This window comes from Salvelinus namaycush, chromosome 19 (assembly GCF_016432855.1).
Source record: "Salvelinus namaycush isolate Seneca chromosome 19, SaNama_1.0, whole genome shotgun sequence".
NCBI classification, from domain to species: Eukaryota; Metazoa; Chordata; class Actinopteri; order Salmoniformes; family Salmonidae; genus Salvelinus; species Salvelinus namaycush.
Window position 1 is genome coordinate 20,692,506 of NC_052325.1, and position 19,017 is coordinate 20,711,522.

A 19,017-nucleotide genomic window follows, 5' to 3' on the forward strand; every position below is an offset into this window, starting at 1 on the left:
ATGGCCGAGCGGCATAGGCAAGGTGCAATAGATGGTTTAAAATACAGTATATACATGTGATATGAGTAATGTAAGATATGTAAACATAAAAGTGGCATTATTTAGAGTGCATTGTATAAAGTGACTACTGATCCATTTATTAAAGTGGCCAGTAATTGGGGATCAATGTAGGCAGCAACCTCTCTGAGTTAGTGATTGCTGTTTAACAGTCTGATGGCCTTGAGATAGAAGCTGGTTTTCAGTCTCTCGGTCCCAGCAATAATGCGCCTGTACTGACCTCGCCTTCTGGATGGTAGCGGTGTGAACAGGCAGTGGCTTGGGTGGTTGATGTTCTTGATGATCTTTTTGGCCTTCCTGTGACATCGGGTGCTGTAGGTGTCATCGAGAGCAGGTAGTTTGCCCCCGGTGATGCGTTGTGCAGACCACACCACCCTCTGGAGAGCCTTGCGGTTGAGGCTGGTGTAGTTGCTATCTCGATTGTGCATCTGTAAAGGTTTGTCAGGGTTTTAGTTGACAAGCCAAATTTCTTCAGCCTCCTGAGGTTGAAGAGGCGCTGTTGCGCCTTCTTCACCACACTGTCTGTGTGATTGGACCATTTCAGTTTGTCTGTGATGGACCATTTCAGTTTGTCTGTGATGTATTCGCGGAGGACCTTAAAACTTTCCATCTTCTCCACTGCTGTCCCTTCGATGTATATAGGGGGGTGCTCCCCCTGCGGTTTCCTGAAGTCCACGATCATCTCCTTTGTTTTGTTGAGTGAGAGGTTGTTTTCCTGACACCACACTCCGAGTGCTCTCACCTCCTCCCTGTAGGCTGTCTCGTTGTTGTTGGTAATCAAGCCCACTACTGTTGTGTCATCTGCAAACTTGATTGAGTTGGAGGCATGCATGGCCACGCAGTCGTGGGTGAACAGGGAGTACAGGAGGGGGCTGAGCACGCACCATTGTGGGGCCCCAGTGTTGAGAGTCAGCGAAGTGGAGATGTTATTTTCTACCTTCACCACCTGGGGGCGGTCCGTCAGAAAGTCCAGGACCCAATTGCACAGGGCGGGGTTGTGACCCAGGGCCTCATGCTTGATGATGAGCTTGGAGGGTACTATGGTGTTGAATGCTGAGCTGTAGTCAATGAACAGCATTCTTACATAGGTATTTATTTTGTCCAGACGGGATAGGGTAGTGTGCAGTGTGATGGCGACTGCGTCGTTTGTGGACCTGTTGGGGCAGTATGCAAACTGAAGTGGGTCTAGGGTGGCTGGTAAGGTGGAGGTGATATGATCCTTGACTAGTCTCTCAAAGCACTTCATGATGACAGAAGTGAGTGCTACGGGGCGGCAGTCATTTAGTTCAGTTATATTTGTCTTCTTGGGTACAGGAACAATGGTAGCCATCTTGAAGCATGTGGGGACAATAGACTGGGATTGGGAACAATTGAATGTGTCCATAAACACACCAGCCAGCTTGTCTGAGCATGCTTTGAGGACGCGTCTAGGTATGCCGTCTGTGCCAGCAGCCTTGCCAATGTTAACACGTTTAAATGTTTTACTCACGTCAGCCACGGTGATGGACGGACGGACGGGTGCGCAGTCCTTGTTAGCGGGCTACGACGGTGGCACTGTATTGTCCTCAAAGCGGGCAAAGAAGGTGTTTAGTTTGTTTGGAAGCATGATGTCGGTGTCCGTGACGTGGCTGGATTTATTTTTGTAGTCCGTGATTTCCTGTAGACCCTGCCATATACGTCTCGTGTCTGATACGTTGAGTTGTGACTCCACCTTGTTCTGGCATTTCACTTCTTTGATTGCCTTGCGGAGGGAATAGCTACACTGTTTATATGCAGACATATTGCCAGACCTCGTTCCATGGTTAAATGCGGTGGTTCGCGCTTTCAGTTTTGCACGAATGCCGCCCTCCATCCACAGTTTCTGGTTAGGGTAGGTTTTAATAGTCACAGTGGGTACAACATCTGCGATGCACTTCTTAATAAACACACTCACTGAGTCAACGTATAGGTCTATGTTGTTCTTTGAGGCTGATCAGAACATATTCCAGTCCGCTTGATCAAAACAATCTTGAAGCGTGCCTTCCGATTGGTCGGACCAGCATTGAATGGTTCTCGTCACTGGTACATCCTGCTTGAGTTTCTGCCTATAAGACGGAAGGAGCAAGATGGCGTCGTGGTCGGATTTGCCGAAGGGAGGGCGTTGTATGCATCGCAGAAGTTAGAACAGCAGTGGTCGAGGGTATTGCCCATGCACGTAGTGCAACCAATATGCTGGAAGAATTTAGGTTGATTTAAATTTGCTTTGTTAATATCCCCACTATAATAAATGCAGCCTCATGATGTATGGTTTCCAGTTTGCATATAGTCCAGTGAAGTTCCCATGATGGCTGTCTTGGTGTCTGCTTGAGGTGGAATGTACACAGCTGTGACTATAACTGACAAGAATTCTCTTGGTAGGTAAAATGGCCGGCACTTGATTGTAAGGAATTCTAGATCGGGTGAGCAGAAGGACTTAAGTTCCTGTATGTTGTTATGATTACACCATGAGTCGTTAATCATAAAGCATACACCACCGCCCTTCCTTTTCCCAGAGAGGTGTTTATCTCTGTCAGCGCGATGCATGGAGAAGCCAAGTGGCTGAACCGATTCCGACAACATATCCCGAGAGAGCCATGTTTCCGTGAAACAGAGAATGTTACAATCTCTGGAAGGCAACCCTTGCTCGAATGTCGTCTACCTTGTTGTCAAGAGATGGGACATTGGCTAGTAGTATACTATATGTAAGAAATTATACATAAAAAACAAAATACTGCATAGTTTCCTAAGAACTCGAAGCAAGGTGACCATCTGTAATTCATTTTATTTTGTAAAGTGGTTTCTTGCATCATACAACACAATACAATGTCATTTACAGTCACCTATTTGGCCCATGGTGTTACAGACCAAGTAGAAAATCCTTAATTAATGTCAAGCCCTTCATAATATAAATATATCATGCAATGTAGGCCTGTATTGAACATCACATATATGCTACTGCAGGCTATATCATAGAAGTCAAAAGCTATTTCCATGTGAAAATGTCATGGGTTTTGCTCCATTGGTTTTGGTTGATAGGCCTACGTTATGCTCAAATAGCCACAATAGCCTATTGGCTACTGTCTAAAACTGTAAGGGTACAGCCTTAGCGATTATATGTAAACGCTCGCCGAAAGTTGCACAAAATTCTCAGTGTTCAAGTTTCCACTCACGAGACAAAGATTTGCTCAGTGCACCACATTTCAACACCTGAAAGGCATGTCTCTACTATAGTAGGACATGTTGCCTGTAAATTAAAATAAAATGAAAACAGACCTGTATGGAAAACCAACTACTTCCTAAGAGGAGACAGTTTCCACCCCATCTCTCTTAAAGTGTCAACTGCAACTGAATAAAATTAGCTCTGACTAGTCCTGTTGTAATTTCTAATACCTGTCCAACTCTGGCTGCAGTTACAGTTTTCTAGTACATTGATATGTGAAGTGAGTTTGTCCAACCCCTGTCGTACCTTGACTGCAGTTCTCCTCATCACTATGGTCCACACAGTCAAACACGTCGTCACAGCACCATCTCCGTGGGATACAGTGGGCATGGTTCAGACACAAGTACTCATCTTCCTTGCACTCCTTCACACAGCCTGCCTGTCGACATGGCAACATAAAACATGTAAACAGCATTATACACTATTAAATGTCCAACAGTCAAGCCATTCTCAGTGATAAAGTTTGATACAAGTGTCTTCAATCCCATCCTTTTGTATACTGTTAGGAATTCACCTTACACAGGGCACCAAATTATGTAGGGATGATCCTTACAAATAGGGAAATCCCTACATAAATGCTTGTGTGGGAAGATCAGCTACAGCACTGGAAAAAATCATAATCTTTTCTTCTTATCTCTGCCGTTTTACGTAAATAAGCTAAAGAAAGCTACAGTAAGTGATTGGCTGATATCGGACGTGGTTAAAGTACCAAGCAGAGCCACACCCACCTCATCTGATCCATCCAGACAGTTGTCCTGTCCATCACATCTCAGACTGGCCGAAACACAGCCTCCACTGGCACACACATACTCATTTAGGGAGCAAGAGGGGAGCACTGGAAACACCCAGATCAGAGATAGAGAGCTTTATTGAGTGCACACACTCCACAACATAATAATATAACACCCATCATTCACAGCATGAGTGGGGCCGGTTTGTATGTGTTCTGCACACTGTTATGAACTCATGAAAAAATAAACGCTACAACCCATTGTTTCTGTCCAAACCAGCAGTGCTGGACTTTGAACAGGTCCTAGGTCTAAATATGATGTCTTCCCTCAGGCTAGAGCATGCTGTGTGCTAGCTACTGCTGTGCTAAATCCCACTCAGGCAATCACCACCTTTGGGGCTTTCGGATGAGGTTATGAGCCGTGTTGCAATTACCGCCAAGTGGGTTAACCCCATTGGCACAATGTGTAAGGGTGTATTCAGACCCCTTAACTTTTTCCCAATTTTTTTAGGTTACAGCCTTATTCTAAAATTGATTAAATCGTTGTTTTTTTCTCATCAGTCTACATACAATACCCCATAATGACAAAGCAAAAACTATTTTTTTATTTAAAAAAACCCTGAAATATCACATTTACATTTAAGTATTCAGACCCTTTACTCAGTGCTTTGTTGAAGCACCTTTGGCAGCGATTACAGCCTCGAGTCTTCTTGGGTATGACGCTACAAGTTTGTCCCACCTGTATTTGGGGAGTCTCTCCCATTCTTCTCTGCAGATACTCTCAAGCTCTGTCAGGTTGGATGGGGAGCGAGATGTTCGATCGGGTTCAAGTCCAGGCTCTGGCTAGGCCACTCAAGGACATTCAGAGACTTGTCCCGAAGCCACTCCTGCATTCTCTTGGCTGTCCTGTTGGAAGGTGATCCATCGCCCCAGTCTGAAGCAGGTTTTCATCAAGGACCTCTCTGTTCTTTGCTCCGTTCATCTTTGCCTCGATCCTGACAAGTCTCCCAGCCCCTGCTGCTGAGAAACATCCCCAAGGCATGATGCTGCCACCACAATGCTTCACCATAGTAATGATGCCAGGTTTCCTCCAGACATGACGCTTGGCATTCAGGCCAAAGAGTTCCATTTTGGTTTCATCAGACCAGAGAATCTTGTTTCTCATGGCCTGAGAGTCTTTAGGTGCCTTTTGGCATACTCCAAGCGGGCTGTCATGTGCCTTTTACTGAGGAGTGGCATCCGTCTGGCCACTCGACAATAAAGGCCTGATTGGTGGAGTGCTGCAGAAATGGTTGTCTTTCTGGAAGTTTCTCCCATCTCCACAGAGGAACTCTAGAGCTCTGTCAGAGTGACCATCGGGTTCTTGGTCACCTCTCTGACCAAGGCCCTTCGCCCCCTATTGCTCAGTTTGGCCGGGCAGCCAGCTCTAGGAAGAGTATTGGTGGTTCCAAACTTCTTCCATTTAAGAATGATGGAGGCCACTGTGTTCTTGGGGACCTTCAATGCTACAGACATTTTTTAGTACATTTCCCCAGATCTGTGCCTCGACACAATCCTGTCTCGCAGCACTATGGACAATTCCTTCGACCTCATGGCTTGGTTTTTCTCTGACATGCACTGTCAACTGTGGGACCTTATATAGACAGGTGTGTGCCTTTCCAAATCATGTCCAATCAATTGAATTTACCACAGGTGGACTCCAATCAAGTTGTAGAAACATCTCAAGGATAATCAATGGAAACAGGATGCACCTGAGCTAAATTTTGAGTCTCATAGCAAAGGGACGGAATACTTATGTAAATAAGGCATTTCTGTTTTTTATTTTTAATATTTTAGCAAACATTTCTAAAAACATGTTTTCGCTTCAGCATTATGGGGTATGTGTGTATATTGCTGAGGCCATTTTTAGATTTAATCCATTTTAGAATAAGGCTGTAACGTAACAAAATGTGGAAAAAGTCAAGGGGTTTGAATAGTTTCCGAAGGCTCTGTATTGCTTACTATATGTCTGCTTTAGAGGGACAAGCGAAAGTCATGAAAACATTTGTTTAGTAGGTAAAAGTGTTTAAAACATGTTGGCTCACCATTATTCTTTTTTAAAGAAGATGGAGAACCAGCTGAAGAATGATCAATAGCAGAGTTTTGGCACAGGTTGACCCAAATAGTACTATTCCTATTGGCGCGACGCATATGATGTTTGTCTTTCATGACAGAGACCCAGCTTCTTTCCCTGCCCTGCTATTCGCTAAAATACCAAAAGGTACAAATCTCTTGGCGAGGTTGCTAGGTGGTTTTAGCAAACTCTAAACTTTTATTTGATTTTTTAAAAAAATTGTGGGAGGGGGACTCGCTCGCATCACTTTTTGAGGTGTTTTTATCCGTCATACAGTTCATTATGTTTTAATGGCTTTACTGTGGGTAAAAACACATGGCGTACAGAATTGGAAATGTATTTAATTACAAGTCACACAGAAAGCAGCCTTGACAATTCTACTGCTTGTACCTTGTAACTATCATAGGAGGTAAAGCACCCCCCTCCACACCAAAATGTCCTCATATTACCCTACTCCGAATAAAAAAGTCCAGAAAAACTCTAACTTTGTCTTGTTTTTCAATCAAAGAATATAAACTACAACAGTCCATGTTACCGTAGGAGCTTGTGGCACTCAGCTTTTTAACAACTACTTCAATTTCACATTAAAATGTTTTTTGGGGGGGGAAAAGTAACCTTTTTACCTTGTTTTCCTCGTATACCGTACCTGTCCCCTGGCAGTTCCTCTCGTCCTCTCCTGTCTTGCAATCCTCTTGGCCGTCACAGAGCCACTTGAGGGAGATGCAGAGGTTATTGAGACACTGGAACTGGTCCTCAGCACACCGAGCCTCACAGTCCTTCTGTAGAGAGATATAAAGGACAAGAAGCTCACATTTACAATAGGCTTATACTTTACATGTTAGATGTTCCAATTCTTATACAGTAGAACCATATGGTAATACTTTCTTTGAAAGGTACCTTCACTTGGACTTGATAGCTCAATTATAACCCATACATAACACTTTCATTGACAATTTGAATGCTTTATATGTGCAGGATGGCAGGGTATTGCCGGGCATTGAGACCCATTGAGTCTTCATTGCCTGTTTAGTCAGTTTTAGGTAAGAATAGGGTGGACAAGATAACTTGTTTTTTTACAAGAGAAATCATGCATAGCATACTACTATTTACTACTTAGTGAACTACATTTGGGCTCCTGAGTGGCGCAGCGGTCTAAGGCACTGCATCTCAGTGCTTGAGGCGTCACTACAGACACCCTGGTTCGATTCCAGGCTTAATCACAACACAGTCGCATAGGGCGGCGCACAATTGCCCCAGCGTCGTCCAGGTTTGGCTGGTGTAGGCCATCATTGTAAATAAGAATATGTTCTTAACTGACTTGCCTAGTTAAATAAAAGTTAAATAAAATGATGTCAAGAGGTTGCTCTTGGAGGGGATTACTAATGCTGTAATTGCCGTGGGGGTATTTAACAGAGCAATAAATTACAAGGCATAATAAATGAGTAATTGCGTGGCTCTCTCCTCAGCCATCACACAATGGAAACCTGAATATTTTCTATTGATTGGCTCATATTTCATGAATAGCTCATGCTTTAAAAAAAATCGCATTCCACAAAACAGGTCCATAGTTCTCATGCATGCCTAGTTAATTTAGTATTTTTGGTTAGTAAACCAGTTTGCATAATTGTTCACACATTTGCATAACAGAACAAACATAAAATGTCTCTCTATTAGGACATTGTCATCCATAATATTATCGTCTGCGTTCCAATAAAATTCAGAATATTTTACGATTTGAATATCATAATGCCATCAAATCCTATCTGCAATTCAATACGCATGCCTTTTAGGAGAAAAATAAAACATTCACATGTATGAAAGAAAAAGCAAGATAGAAACATAAAGTTAAGATTAATAAGGGTCAATTCACTCAAATAAGATTATTCAAGAGGTTGTGACTCACACAGTTTACAGGCTATAACATGCTATTTACAGGCTGTTTTTAAATGACAACAGGGATCACTGACCTCGTCTGAATTATCAGGGCAATCATAGTCTCCATCGCAGCGGAATCGAGCGGAGATGCAGTCCCCGTTAGCACAGGCAAAGTCCTTGTGGTTACAGGTCACTGGCTCTGAGTCAAGGGAGAGGACAAGAACATCACTACACTGGAAATAGAAATGACATAGGAGTCGGGCCCTCAAACACGATATACTTTACAACTTTAATTAGACTAGTTACACAACGACGCCATCCAAGGGTGGATCTTCATCATTTTCTACAAGGCTCTAGTACTCCCTAACAAGTGATGTCCGTTATAGACTACTTAAAGACTATATATATACTATGTGTGTTATAGACTAGGCTATATAGACTATTTACACTTGAAATAGCCATGGAAAAGCAACCAACCTCTAAGAAAACACACGCATGGGCCTTTATAAGAGGTATCATGAGAGAAGTGAATCCCCTAGAGCCCCCTTAATGAAAAAAAAACATGAATTTCACGTGATCATGTGAAGTTCTCTTAAAACACATGTTTCTCATAATTCATAAGTGGAATTTTACATAAAATCATGTTATCTTCCACATGTGAAATCATGTGGTTTTGTGTAAGGGCCCTTTTACAAGAGATATCTCTTAAACATTGCTTAATCTGGGCCCAGTTTTTCAAAAGCTCATCTGGATTTTGCATACTTTTCGGATAGGATTAAATGCATAGAAATAGAATGAATAAAATGAGAGTCCCCATTCAAGTCAATGATTCGTCTGTTAATTTCTTCTATTTCTATGTGTTAAATCCCATCCGATAGGCGAAATCTAGATAGATAACTTTTGGAAAAACTGGGCCCTGGCAGTAAGCCTACTGTTGGCTCGTCAAAGACATTTGTTGGACATGATAGTTGGAATGCCAGTGGCTCAAGATGTAAATACATTCATAGCCAGTATACTCCTGAACCCTATTATCTGGCAACCTCCACATTCAGGTGCACTGTATGTCTAGGTCTCTGAGGACAACATTATACCATATTTAAGCACCATCAAATTCAAGTGCTGGGGTCCTCCCCTCACCCCCTGGTTATCGTGGACTGTTAACTGACTGTATGAGTAAAGGTAGTTGTGGTCATGAGCTGCAGTTAGAGAAAAGGTCCCAACAGAGCCTGCAGTCTGCAGCATATTGTGATTTGCAGCCTCTATCGCTCTCCTGTCTGCTAGCCTAGCTGGTGCACCTACTTAATTCTTTACCATCCAACACTTGACTTGGATTTATTTGCATTTTAAGCGACATTAATAGGTAAGGGGAATAAGCCCATAATAAATAAAATGTATTACGAATACTCAGCATAAAATGAATATACACACACACACACACACACACACACACACACACACACACACACACACACACACACATACACACACACACACACACACACACACACACACACACACACACACACACACACACACACACACACACACACACACACACACACACACACACACACACACACACACACACACACACACACACACACACACAGAGCAGAGAGATGGGCAAGCTGGCTTAACAAATCCCTTTCATACGTAAACAAATTTAATTCCAGTAGTTGGTTATGAATATCTAAACAAAAAAGTGAGCCTGGGAAGAAGAGGAGAGATGGCATCAAAGCTGAAGAATATGGAGCTCTGACTTTCTTTTAGATCCAAAGTGGAGTTGGAGAGGGGAACATGCTCAGAGGGCATAGCCGAGTTAGAAACAGTTAAGAACAGGGCTCCATTGAGCTGCCTGTTACTTTGATTGTGGGATCTCTTTACAAAGTTAAACAGAGGAACGGTACAGTATATAAACACAAAGACCAAGAGGGGAGTCAGTTAATCTTCAAACAATTCCAAAATACTAACTGAACTGCGCAAGTGCATATGCCTGTTGATGTATATATAAGTTGCCAAATAGCTAGAAGTGAGCTAAGAGAGTAGAGCAGCATAGATGAGCATACTCACTGCAGTTATGCTCATCTGAGTTGTCTCCACAGTCGTTCTGGCTGTCACACCTCCAGTGGTCCGGGATACAGTTGTTATTCTCACAGCGGAATTCATGAGGTCCGCAGGTCTTTTCATCTTTTTTACATCAGGAAACAAACAAACAAACAAACAAGCAGATGAAAATGGCTTCAAAAAGCATGAATATTAATGGTGGAGCTATTATATTTATACATGTAATCATCATTTCCTCAGGGTTTCCTCGTAGTGCAAGCCTGACACCAAGTTCAAAACCTTGTTCGTACTCGAGAGAGGCTAACACAGCGTAGGATGAAATACCTGACTGTGCTGCCAACGGCTTAGATCTCCTAACAGAATCTATGACAAGTTTGCAATATTAAACACTTAGAAGCAAATAAAGTATTTGCAACAAATGTTTCAGAAAAGTATGTACAGTACCAGTCAAAAGTTTGGACACACAAGGGTTTTTCATTATTTTACTATTTTCTACATTGTAGAATATTAGTGAAGACATCAAAACTATGAAATAACACATATGGAATCATGTGATAACCAAAAAAGGGTTAAATAAATCTACATATATTTTATATGTGAAATTATTCAAAGTAATAAGCTTTGCACCCTCCTGACATTTTCTCAACCAGCGTCATGAGGTAGTCACCTGGAATGCATTTGAAATAACAGGTGTGCCTTGTTAAAAGTTAATTTGTGCAGTTTCCTTCTTCCTTTCCTTCTTAATGCGTTTGAGCCAATCAGCCCTGTTGTGACAAGGTAGGGTTGGTATACAGATGATAGCCCTATTTGGTAAAAGACCAAGTCCATATTATGGCAAGAACAGCTCAAATAAGCGATCCGGAAAATGTCAAGAACTTTAAAAGTTTCTTCAAGTGCAGTCGCAAAAACCATCAAGCGCTATGATGAAACGGGCTCTCTTGAGGACCGTCACAGGAAAGAAAAACCCAGAGTTACCTCTGCTGCAGAGGATAAGTTCATTAGAGTTACCAGCCTCAGAAATTGCAGCACAAATAAATTCTAAACAGAGTTCAAGTAACATCAACTGTTCAGAGGAGACTGTGTGAATCAGGCCTTCATGGTTGAATTGCTGCAAAGAAACCACTACTAAAGGACACCAATAAGAAGAAGACACATGCTTGGGCCAAGAAACACCAGCAATGGACATTAGACCGGTGGAAATCTGTCCTTTGGTCTGATGAGTCCAAGCGTGAGATTTTTGATTCCAACTGCCGTGTCTTTGTGAGACGCAGAGTAGGTGAACGGATGATCTCCACATGTGTGGTTCCCACCGTGAAGCATGGAGGAGGAGGTGTGATGGTGTGGGAGTGCTTTGCTGGTGACACTGTCTGTGATTTATTTAGAATTCAAGGCACACTTAACCAGCATAGCTACCACAGCATTCTGCAGCGATACACCATCCCATCTGGTTTGCACATTGTCCTGTTTTTCAACAGGACAATGACCCAAACACACACCTCCAGGCTGTGTAAGGGCTATTTGACCAAGGAGAGTGATGGAATGCTGCATCAGATGACCTGGCCTCCACAATCACCCGACCTCAACCCAATTGAGATGGTTTGGGATGAGTTGGACCGCAGAGTGAAGGAAAAGCAGCCAACAAGTGCTCAGCATATGTGGGAACTCCTTCAAGACTGTTGGAAAAGCTGGTTGAGAGAATGCCAAGAGTGTGCAAAGCTGTGATCGAGGCAAAAGGTAACTACTTTGAAGAATCTCAAATATATTTTGATATGTTTAACACTTTTTTGGTTACTACATGATTCTATATGTGTTCTTTCATAGTTTTGATGTCTTCACTATTATTCAACAATGTAGAAAATAGTAAATATAATGAAAAGCCCTTGAACGAGTAGGTGTTCTAAAACTTTTGACCGGTAGTGTATATTTTTGGGAATATACTTATATTTCACAATCCTAATTATCCTCTATATTGCACTACATTTTTATAATTTTTTCTGTTGGTGTATAATGCACCCCCCTAACACTGTATCAAATGTTCTCTAAAACTTTAGTACAACTGAACAGCATTTAGGAAATGTTCATTAACATTTTACAACTTCTAAAATAAATTCATTCTTTAGTTAGCAGCAATTATTAGCTTACAGCTTGTGTTGAACTTAATAAGAGCTATTATCTAACAAAACAACCAATACTGAGTGAAGAAAATATTGATCTTGAGCTGTTCGATGTTACCAAAGAGAATGGCAACCTATCTATCCACTCAAATAACCATTGGGATGAGATGAAGAGGAAAACAACATAATTACCTCTCCACAAAGGTGGGTGAAGACTACATACTGAACCTTGTTCTCTCCCTTCTTTAGATGTGAGCATAGCTAAAAATCATTGAACGCTTCATCCAGTGGAAGACAACGGCTTTAAAGTATAACAACACAGTTGAGGGACATCCTAGCAGTATTGTGTCTCAGAACAAAAGGCATTCAAGTTAGCGCAGATGTTCTCCAGTAGGCTACACAGTTTAAAGTAATAACCAGTGGAAGATATACTGCCATACCAAGCAAAAAGGCAGTAACTGCTCATTTGGGCACATGCTTAATCATGTGGACAAGTATCCTGCCTCTATTGTATTTTGTTTTGGAGAAAATGGGGGTCATGTTAGCATTAACTGCCTAAAGTTACTGTGAAACCAAGGTAAATAAAAGCCATTTTTCTTAGTTCCACACTATGAGCAGTTACTGCCTATTTGCTTGGTAGGGCGATATAGTTGTGGGAGGTTGGAAAGGTTCTCTACCACTGAAAATAACAAAACAATTCAGGGGGGTGTCACGAACGTCGTAGTGAGGAGACCAAAGCGCAGCGTGATGTGAATACATCTTCTTTAATTATAACGAAGAATAATAACCAAACTAATACAAAATAACAAAAATGAACGTGAAGCTAAATATAACGATTGCAGACATGCAACATCACATAGACAATCACCCACAAACCAAACTGGAAAATGGCAACCTAAATAGGATCCCTAATCAGAGACAAAGATAAACAGCTGCCTCTGATTGGGAACCAATCTAGGCCACCATAGACCTACATAATGCCTAGACTACACACACACACCTAGACATACCCAAAACCCTAGACAAGACAAAAACACACATACCACCCTCGTCACACCCTGACCTAACCAAAATAATAAAGAAAACAAAGATAACTAAGGTCAGGGCGTGACAGGGGGGGCATACACCAAACATCGCAATGTGATGTTTGGTGTTTCGGTGCCATACACACTACTGACAAGTCTGACATCCTGTGGTGATAAACTACCCGGAGGCATTCTCTATGGCTGCTTCAACTCAATCAGTACAGAGAAGATGAGAATGTGCCCATGTGTAAAATGTATTCATTTCCTAATCCCAATTTCAACCAAGGCTCAATAAAACTAGAGGACTTATTTGGATTATGATTTAAGCGCTCCCCCACTCACCACAATTAGCTTCATCTGACCCGTCTGTGCAGTCCGGGTCCTCATCACACACCCACAGCTTGGAGATGCAGTGCATGGAGGCCTTGCACTGGAACTGTTCCGGGGAACATGTACTCTCCGCTGTGGAGAGGAGGGGGTCCGGGTTTACACCAGTCCAAGGAGGGAGAGAGGAAGGGAGGGAAGGAGAGAGGAAGGGAGAGAGAGATCGAGAAAGAGAGAGAAACAGAGAGAAAGAGAGAAAGAGAGAGGGAGGGATCGATGGAGGGGAGAGGGAGGGAGAGAAAGAGAGAGAGCGAGACCAAGAGAGGGAGAGAGTGGCATAAGGAGTGAGAGAGAGCGAGACCAAGAGAGAGGGAGAGAGTGGCATAAGGAGTGAGAGAGAGAGAGCGAGACCAAGAGAGAGGGAGAGAGTGGCATAAGGAGTGAGAGATGAGCAAACAACACTATTATTGACAGAATGTTAACAGGAGAACGGCCTTGATCACATGGATAAACAGGCCAGCTGTGTAAAATACCTATAATTTACAGAGGCAGGAACAAAGAGAAAACATGCTGCGGTAATAACATGTATTACTATACTTTACAGATGCAATCATAATAATTATAGTTACATTATTATTATTATTATTTTTATCACCCTCTGGCTCAGAAATAACTGATTTGCAAACAGGTTAACACAATAAACAGTTAAACCGATATACTGTACATGCAGGCTAGACAATCGAAGTCAGATACTATACCAACTGTGGTATATTATCACTGCATACCAAAAGCAGCAGCAGTTGTCTTCTGTTCCGTTATTTACCTTCCATTATCACAGTTGCAGCTACAGATGTAGGATCTTAATTTGATCACCATGTTGCAGGATAACTTTTCTGCAATGCAGGACATTTAAAACTTGTAGTGTATTTGAGGTTTAAAATGGCTTCTGAAGTTTGTTATTTCCACTTTGACATTTCAGACTTGATTTTCCCTTACGAAAAATGTATCAACCCCTAAATAAATGGCCATCAATTACAATCCACATTTCCTGTTACTGCAGGATTATTTTCCTTCTCTAGCAAACTGGCTCAAATTAAGATCCCACATCTGTACCATTATCTTTTGATTGGCACAGTACTCCTGAAAATATATTTTACATTTACACATTTAAATATACGGTCTAATTCAAGGGGAGAACGCCTCTCTCCTTAATCAAGGCTTTTAAACTGACTCTCACTCCATAGTGACTCACTCCATCTTGAAATCACAGGCAGGCAAAACAAATGTAGCAACCCACAGATATTTGTCTGACGTATAATGCTACTGCTGATAGCTAGAGTTACCATAACAGAAGAGAAATACCTCTCACTATTCTGTTCTCTCTTTCACTTTCTAATTCAATGATAGCTAATCCTCTCACACAGGGAAAGCGCTAATCAAGCATGCCTTTGGAATACCTAATCACTATCTGACTCAATATTATTTAAGGCAGCACCTAAGGGTAGGCTGTCTGAGTTTTACTATAAATTCACCGGTAAGGACCTTGTCTCAACTTGTCAGATACCACTGTTAAACCTTCACATAATAAGTTCCATCTCAGTCTTCCTTGGGGGAAAAAGCTATAAAACAGAAAATAATCTTAGAGAAAAAGTCTAGCCTAAGTTAAAAAGTAATCCTAAAGATTCCTTAAACAATCCGTCAGGTACTAATACAGAAGGTTCTTCTTCTTACGACATTCTGTCTCATCCTCTCCGTCTCCACAGTCGTCCTGTCCGTTACAGCGGAGGTTTAGAGGGATACACTTCTGTTTCCGGGTGCATTTGAACTGCCCTGACAGACAGATGTACGTCTCTGAAAGACAAAATGGAGGAGAAGAGGTAGAACCGATGGAGCATCCATTTAAGGTGAAAAGCATCCATCAAAGAAAATGTAGGACAAAAGGGCACCTTAAGATAAAGTGAAAGTAATGTTGGCTAAGCCAAAAACAAGCTAATAACATGTTTTACAATGCTTTGAAATGAAAGCACATTCCCATATGAGCTTTTTATTGTGATAGAAATCAATACTTAAATTGCAACAAAAAGTATTAAAAAGTATCAAGCAGTAAGAAAGGTATGAAGCTGCTGGCTACTGTCTTATGTTCTCATCAACAGGTTCAATGTGAAGGACAGTAACAACCACAGTCTTCTTCTTTAATCGATATGCTATTGTGGCCAGATTTCAACAGATTACAGACTCCTCAGACCACAGTAATTTGACTTCACCCATCTACTTGCATGGGAATGCATAGGCATTCAATTTCTATAGTAACATCCCCAGTCTTCCTCCTTACCACAGTTGGCCTCATCTGAGTTGTCTCCACAGTCGTTCTCTCCATCACAGATGAAGGGAGGAAGAGCACAGAGGCCAGTGCCACACTGGAACCGCCCAGGCTGACATTTGAATTCAGCTGCATGAAAATGTATCAGCAACGTTATCTCAGGGAATGCAAACCAGCTAATTACAGTACTTGTACACTGAACATTATGTATGCTCACGTATGGTGATAAGCTACACATTTGTAATAAAAAAAAATACTTAATGACTTAATGTAAAACAGCAGTTCTTGCATTTCTGAAAATATCCCTCAAATAAAACATGTGTAACTAAGTAGCAAATGTTAGCAAGCATTTAATACATATTCCACATTTCAAAATATACAGCAATTCTCCTGTAATCCTACTTTGAGAGATCACAGTAAAAGATCACAGCAATAAAGTAAGTCAAATGTAATAAAAAATATAGTTTCAAAGGTTGAGTTATAGATATTAAAAACAAAAAAATATGTTTTAAGTGAGAAGTAGGCATTGGTCTGAAGCCAAAAAATAAAGTAAATTCACATGAGCATCACAACGACTACTCCACCCATGCTCTACCAAGGTTTTCCAGCACACAGCTTTAAAGTACTAAAGTAGCCATGTTGGTCTATTGTACTTCAAACAATGTGTATGCAGGCTGCTTAGGATTCCGTTAGCAAGTTTGGTAGGCTACCCATCAGCTCCATTCATTTGCACAGTTTTGGAAGGGATTACCATGACCAACGGTCAAAGGGAATTTGACTGCGGTCATGACTCGCAACTACTGGTGTGGCGGTCATACGTTTACTGCGACAGCCCTATCCAGGTTTCCCAAAAGCATCTTAAGGCTAAGTTTATCATTAGATCCTTCGTAGGCGCATCATTAAATCTCAGAGCTGTTTCCCAAAACCATTGTTACTAAAGTTGCACTTGAAAACAATCGTTATTTACCGGATGCACGAACAGCAACATGTCGGACTCATGTGTTGATCTAGCTAACTAGCTAGCCAGCGTGTACACTCAGTGCATTGCACAGCAGATGTGTTACTTGTATGTGCATTGGCCGGGTTTAGATTCAACATAGCTAACTGTTTCTTTGCAAGAAAATGTATAGCTACAGTTTGTGTTGTAAGAGGCTGGTTTTGATTGATGAAATGATGACATAGCTCATCCAGCCAGTTTGACTGTATACTGCTGGAGTAACTAGATGAGCAATGCCCATTGCATGAATTATAAGTTAGCAAAGTTTGGTGTTGACTATGAACTTTACTTAGCTAGCTCTGTTTTATGGAAGAATTTAGCTAACTAAGATATATTGTCAACATTGTGTTGTTGTTGGTGCACCATCTATACAGCCATAGCACAGTCTAGTTAGATTGTAACTACTGGCTAGTTGGCTAGCTAACTGGCTATGACAGTGGCCAAGGACGTTTGCTAGCTTATTTTGGTTGTGCTCTGATTTAGTTTACACAGATGACTTCAGCCATATGAAAAACCTTCTATTGGAAAATAGCTAGCTAACTTCCTTCGCTTGTAGCTAGCTTCTCATCCGACTGGTGTTAGCTAGCTACAGCTGTTAGCAACAGAGTTGTTGGTCCCGGTTTTAGAACTCTGAGCTTTGGCTAAATAATATGTTAGCATTGTCAGAAATGCTACAAAACGAAAGCACATTGTTGGTTCTTAATGTACAGAAATGGGCAACTGAGAACGACAAATTATACATTTCATCAAAAATTATTCAGTCCAAAAGGTGGCAAGTCTAATGGTCACTTTATGGACGCTGTAATCTCGTTCTTATCCGATGCCTAAATGTTGAGCTAGGTTGAGGCAAGTAATTATCTTTCTTTCCTAATTCTAACAACCTTTTAAAAAATCCGGTACGTGGTTCTCAGTAACAGCCGGACATCTCCTGACAAGAGGCGGGGAGAGTGTCTTCTACCTACAATTAGGTTGATTTGCTAAGTTTTATCGACATTGGTGTCACATTGGTTTAAATATGATGGAAGCGATATTTTAATTTAACACTGAGCTACAAGGAAGTCAGGAAGTCCAGTAATGCATAGTTGGTATGAAATGAAAAAACATGGTACTCACGACAGTCAGCAGGCTCATCTGATCCATCGCCACAGTCATCCACAGTGTCACACTTCCACCAGAAAGGAATACACTCGTCGGTCCCACAGCGGAACTACAGAACACACTAATTAACTAGACAGAATTCTAACTTATCACAAAAAACTGTTGTTCAAACAAAGCAAAACAAGCAACACTACTATTTTCATGGGACTTAAGCTGCAGAAGCATGGCAGGAGAGAAGAGACAGTGTGATAAACACGGAGAAAGGGAATGAAACAACAGATCTGCCTTGAGGGAAAACAGAATAGAATAACAGACTGTGCAAAAAGAGTTACCATATCTACAAGTGCTGAGGAGTGTGAGAAGGGATAGGCACTGACCTGACTTGCAGTGCAGTTGGAGAGGCAGGTCTTGTTGTCAGCAGCAAGGTAGAAATTAGTTGGACAAGCACACTTGTGTTCCCCGCCAGGAGAAAGGAGACACAAGTGGCTACATCCTCCATTGGCCACCTGACACTGGTGCTTGGGCACTGCACAGAGAGAGGGGGGAGAGAGAAAGAGAGGGTGGGGGAGAACAAAACCGAAAGTACAGCATAATTAAATAGAACATTAGCCACATTCTTAATACCATACCCTATATAATCGCATCCTATATAATAATATCATAAACTATATAATAGTAATAACCTATGTAACCATACAGTATATGACCATGCCTTTGGCTTGGCAGGTGGGTAAGTGAGGGGACTACTGTGCTGGGTGGGTTACTCTACCTTCAGGTTGGCGTAGTGAATGGTAAACCTTGACAGATTTGATGGCTTGCCAGGAGTTGAGCAGCTCAATTCCTTGGGCCCCAGTAGTTTTATGTGCTCGTCGGAGTGACTTGGATTTCCCATCTGTCCAGTAGACAAAGTCCTCAAACAGTGTCAGACCCATCACCCCCTGGATGTGATCATAGGACACTGGAGAGAGACACAATACAAAACAGTAGACCCATCATTAGTTGATGAGAAAAGTGAGGGCACATCTGTCTCACCAAAAAACACCATACACGTGTAATGGAGGT

The 19,017-nt window shown here is 41.7% G+C and overlaps 1 protein-coding gene across 1 annotated transcript in view; it reads right to left on the reverse strand.

Annotated features, from left to right (window-relative positions):
• The window catches only part of LOC120063930 (low-density lipoprotein receptor-related protein 1B-like), a 345,986-nt gene that overhangs the window by 39,471 nt on the left and 287,498 nt on the right, over nucleotides 1-19,017 (reverse strand). The window contains 11 exon segments of the mRNA XM_039014240.1: nucleotides 3,542-3,670; nucleotides 4,020-4,130; nucleotides 6,785-6,917; nucleotides 8,106-8,212; nucleotides 10,084-10,200; nucleotides 13,559-13,678; nucleotides 15,272-15,391; nucleotides 15,873-15,989; nucleotides 17,971-18,064; nucleotides 18,333-18,481; nucleotides 18,725-18,913. Coding sequence (XP_038870168.1) covers nucleotides 3,542-3,670; nucleotides 4,020-4,130; nucleotides 6,785-6,917; nucleotides 8,106-8,212; nucleotides 10,084-10,200; nucleotides 13,559-13,678; nucleotides 15,272-15,391; nucleotides 15,873-15,989; nucleotides 17,971-18,064; nucleotides 18,333-18,481; nucleotides 18,725-18,913 — 1,386 coding nt within the window.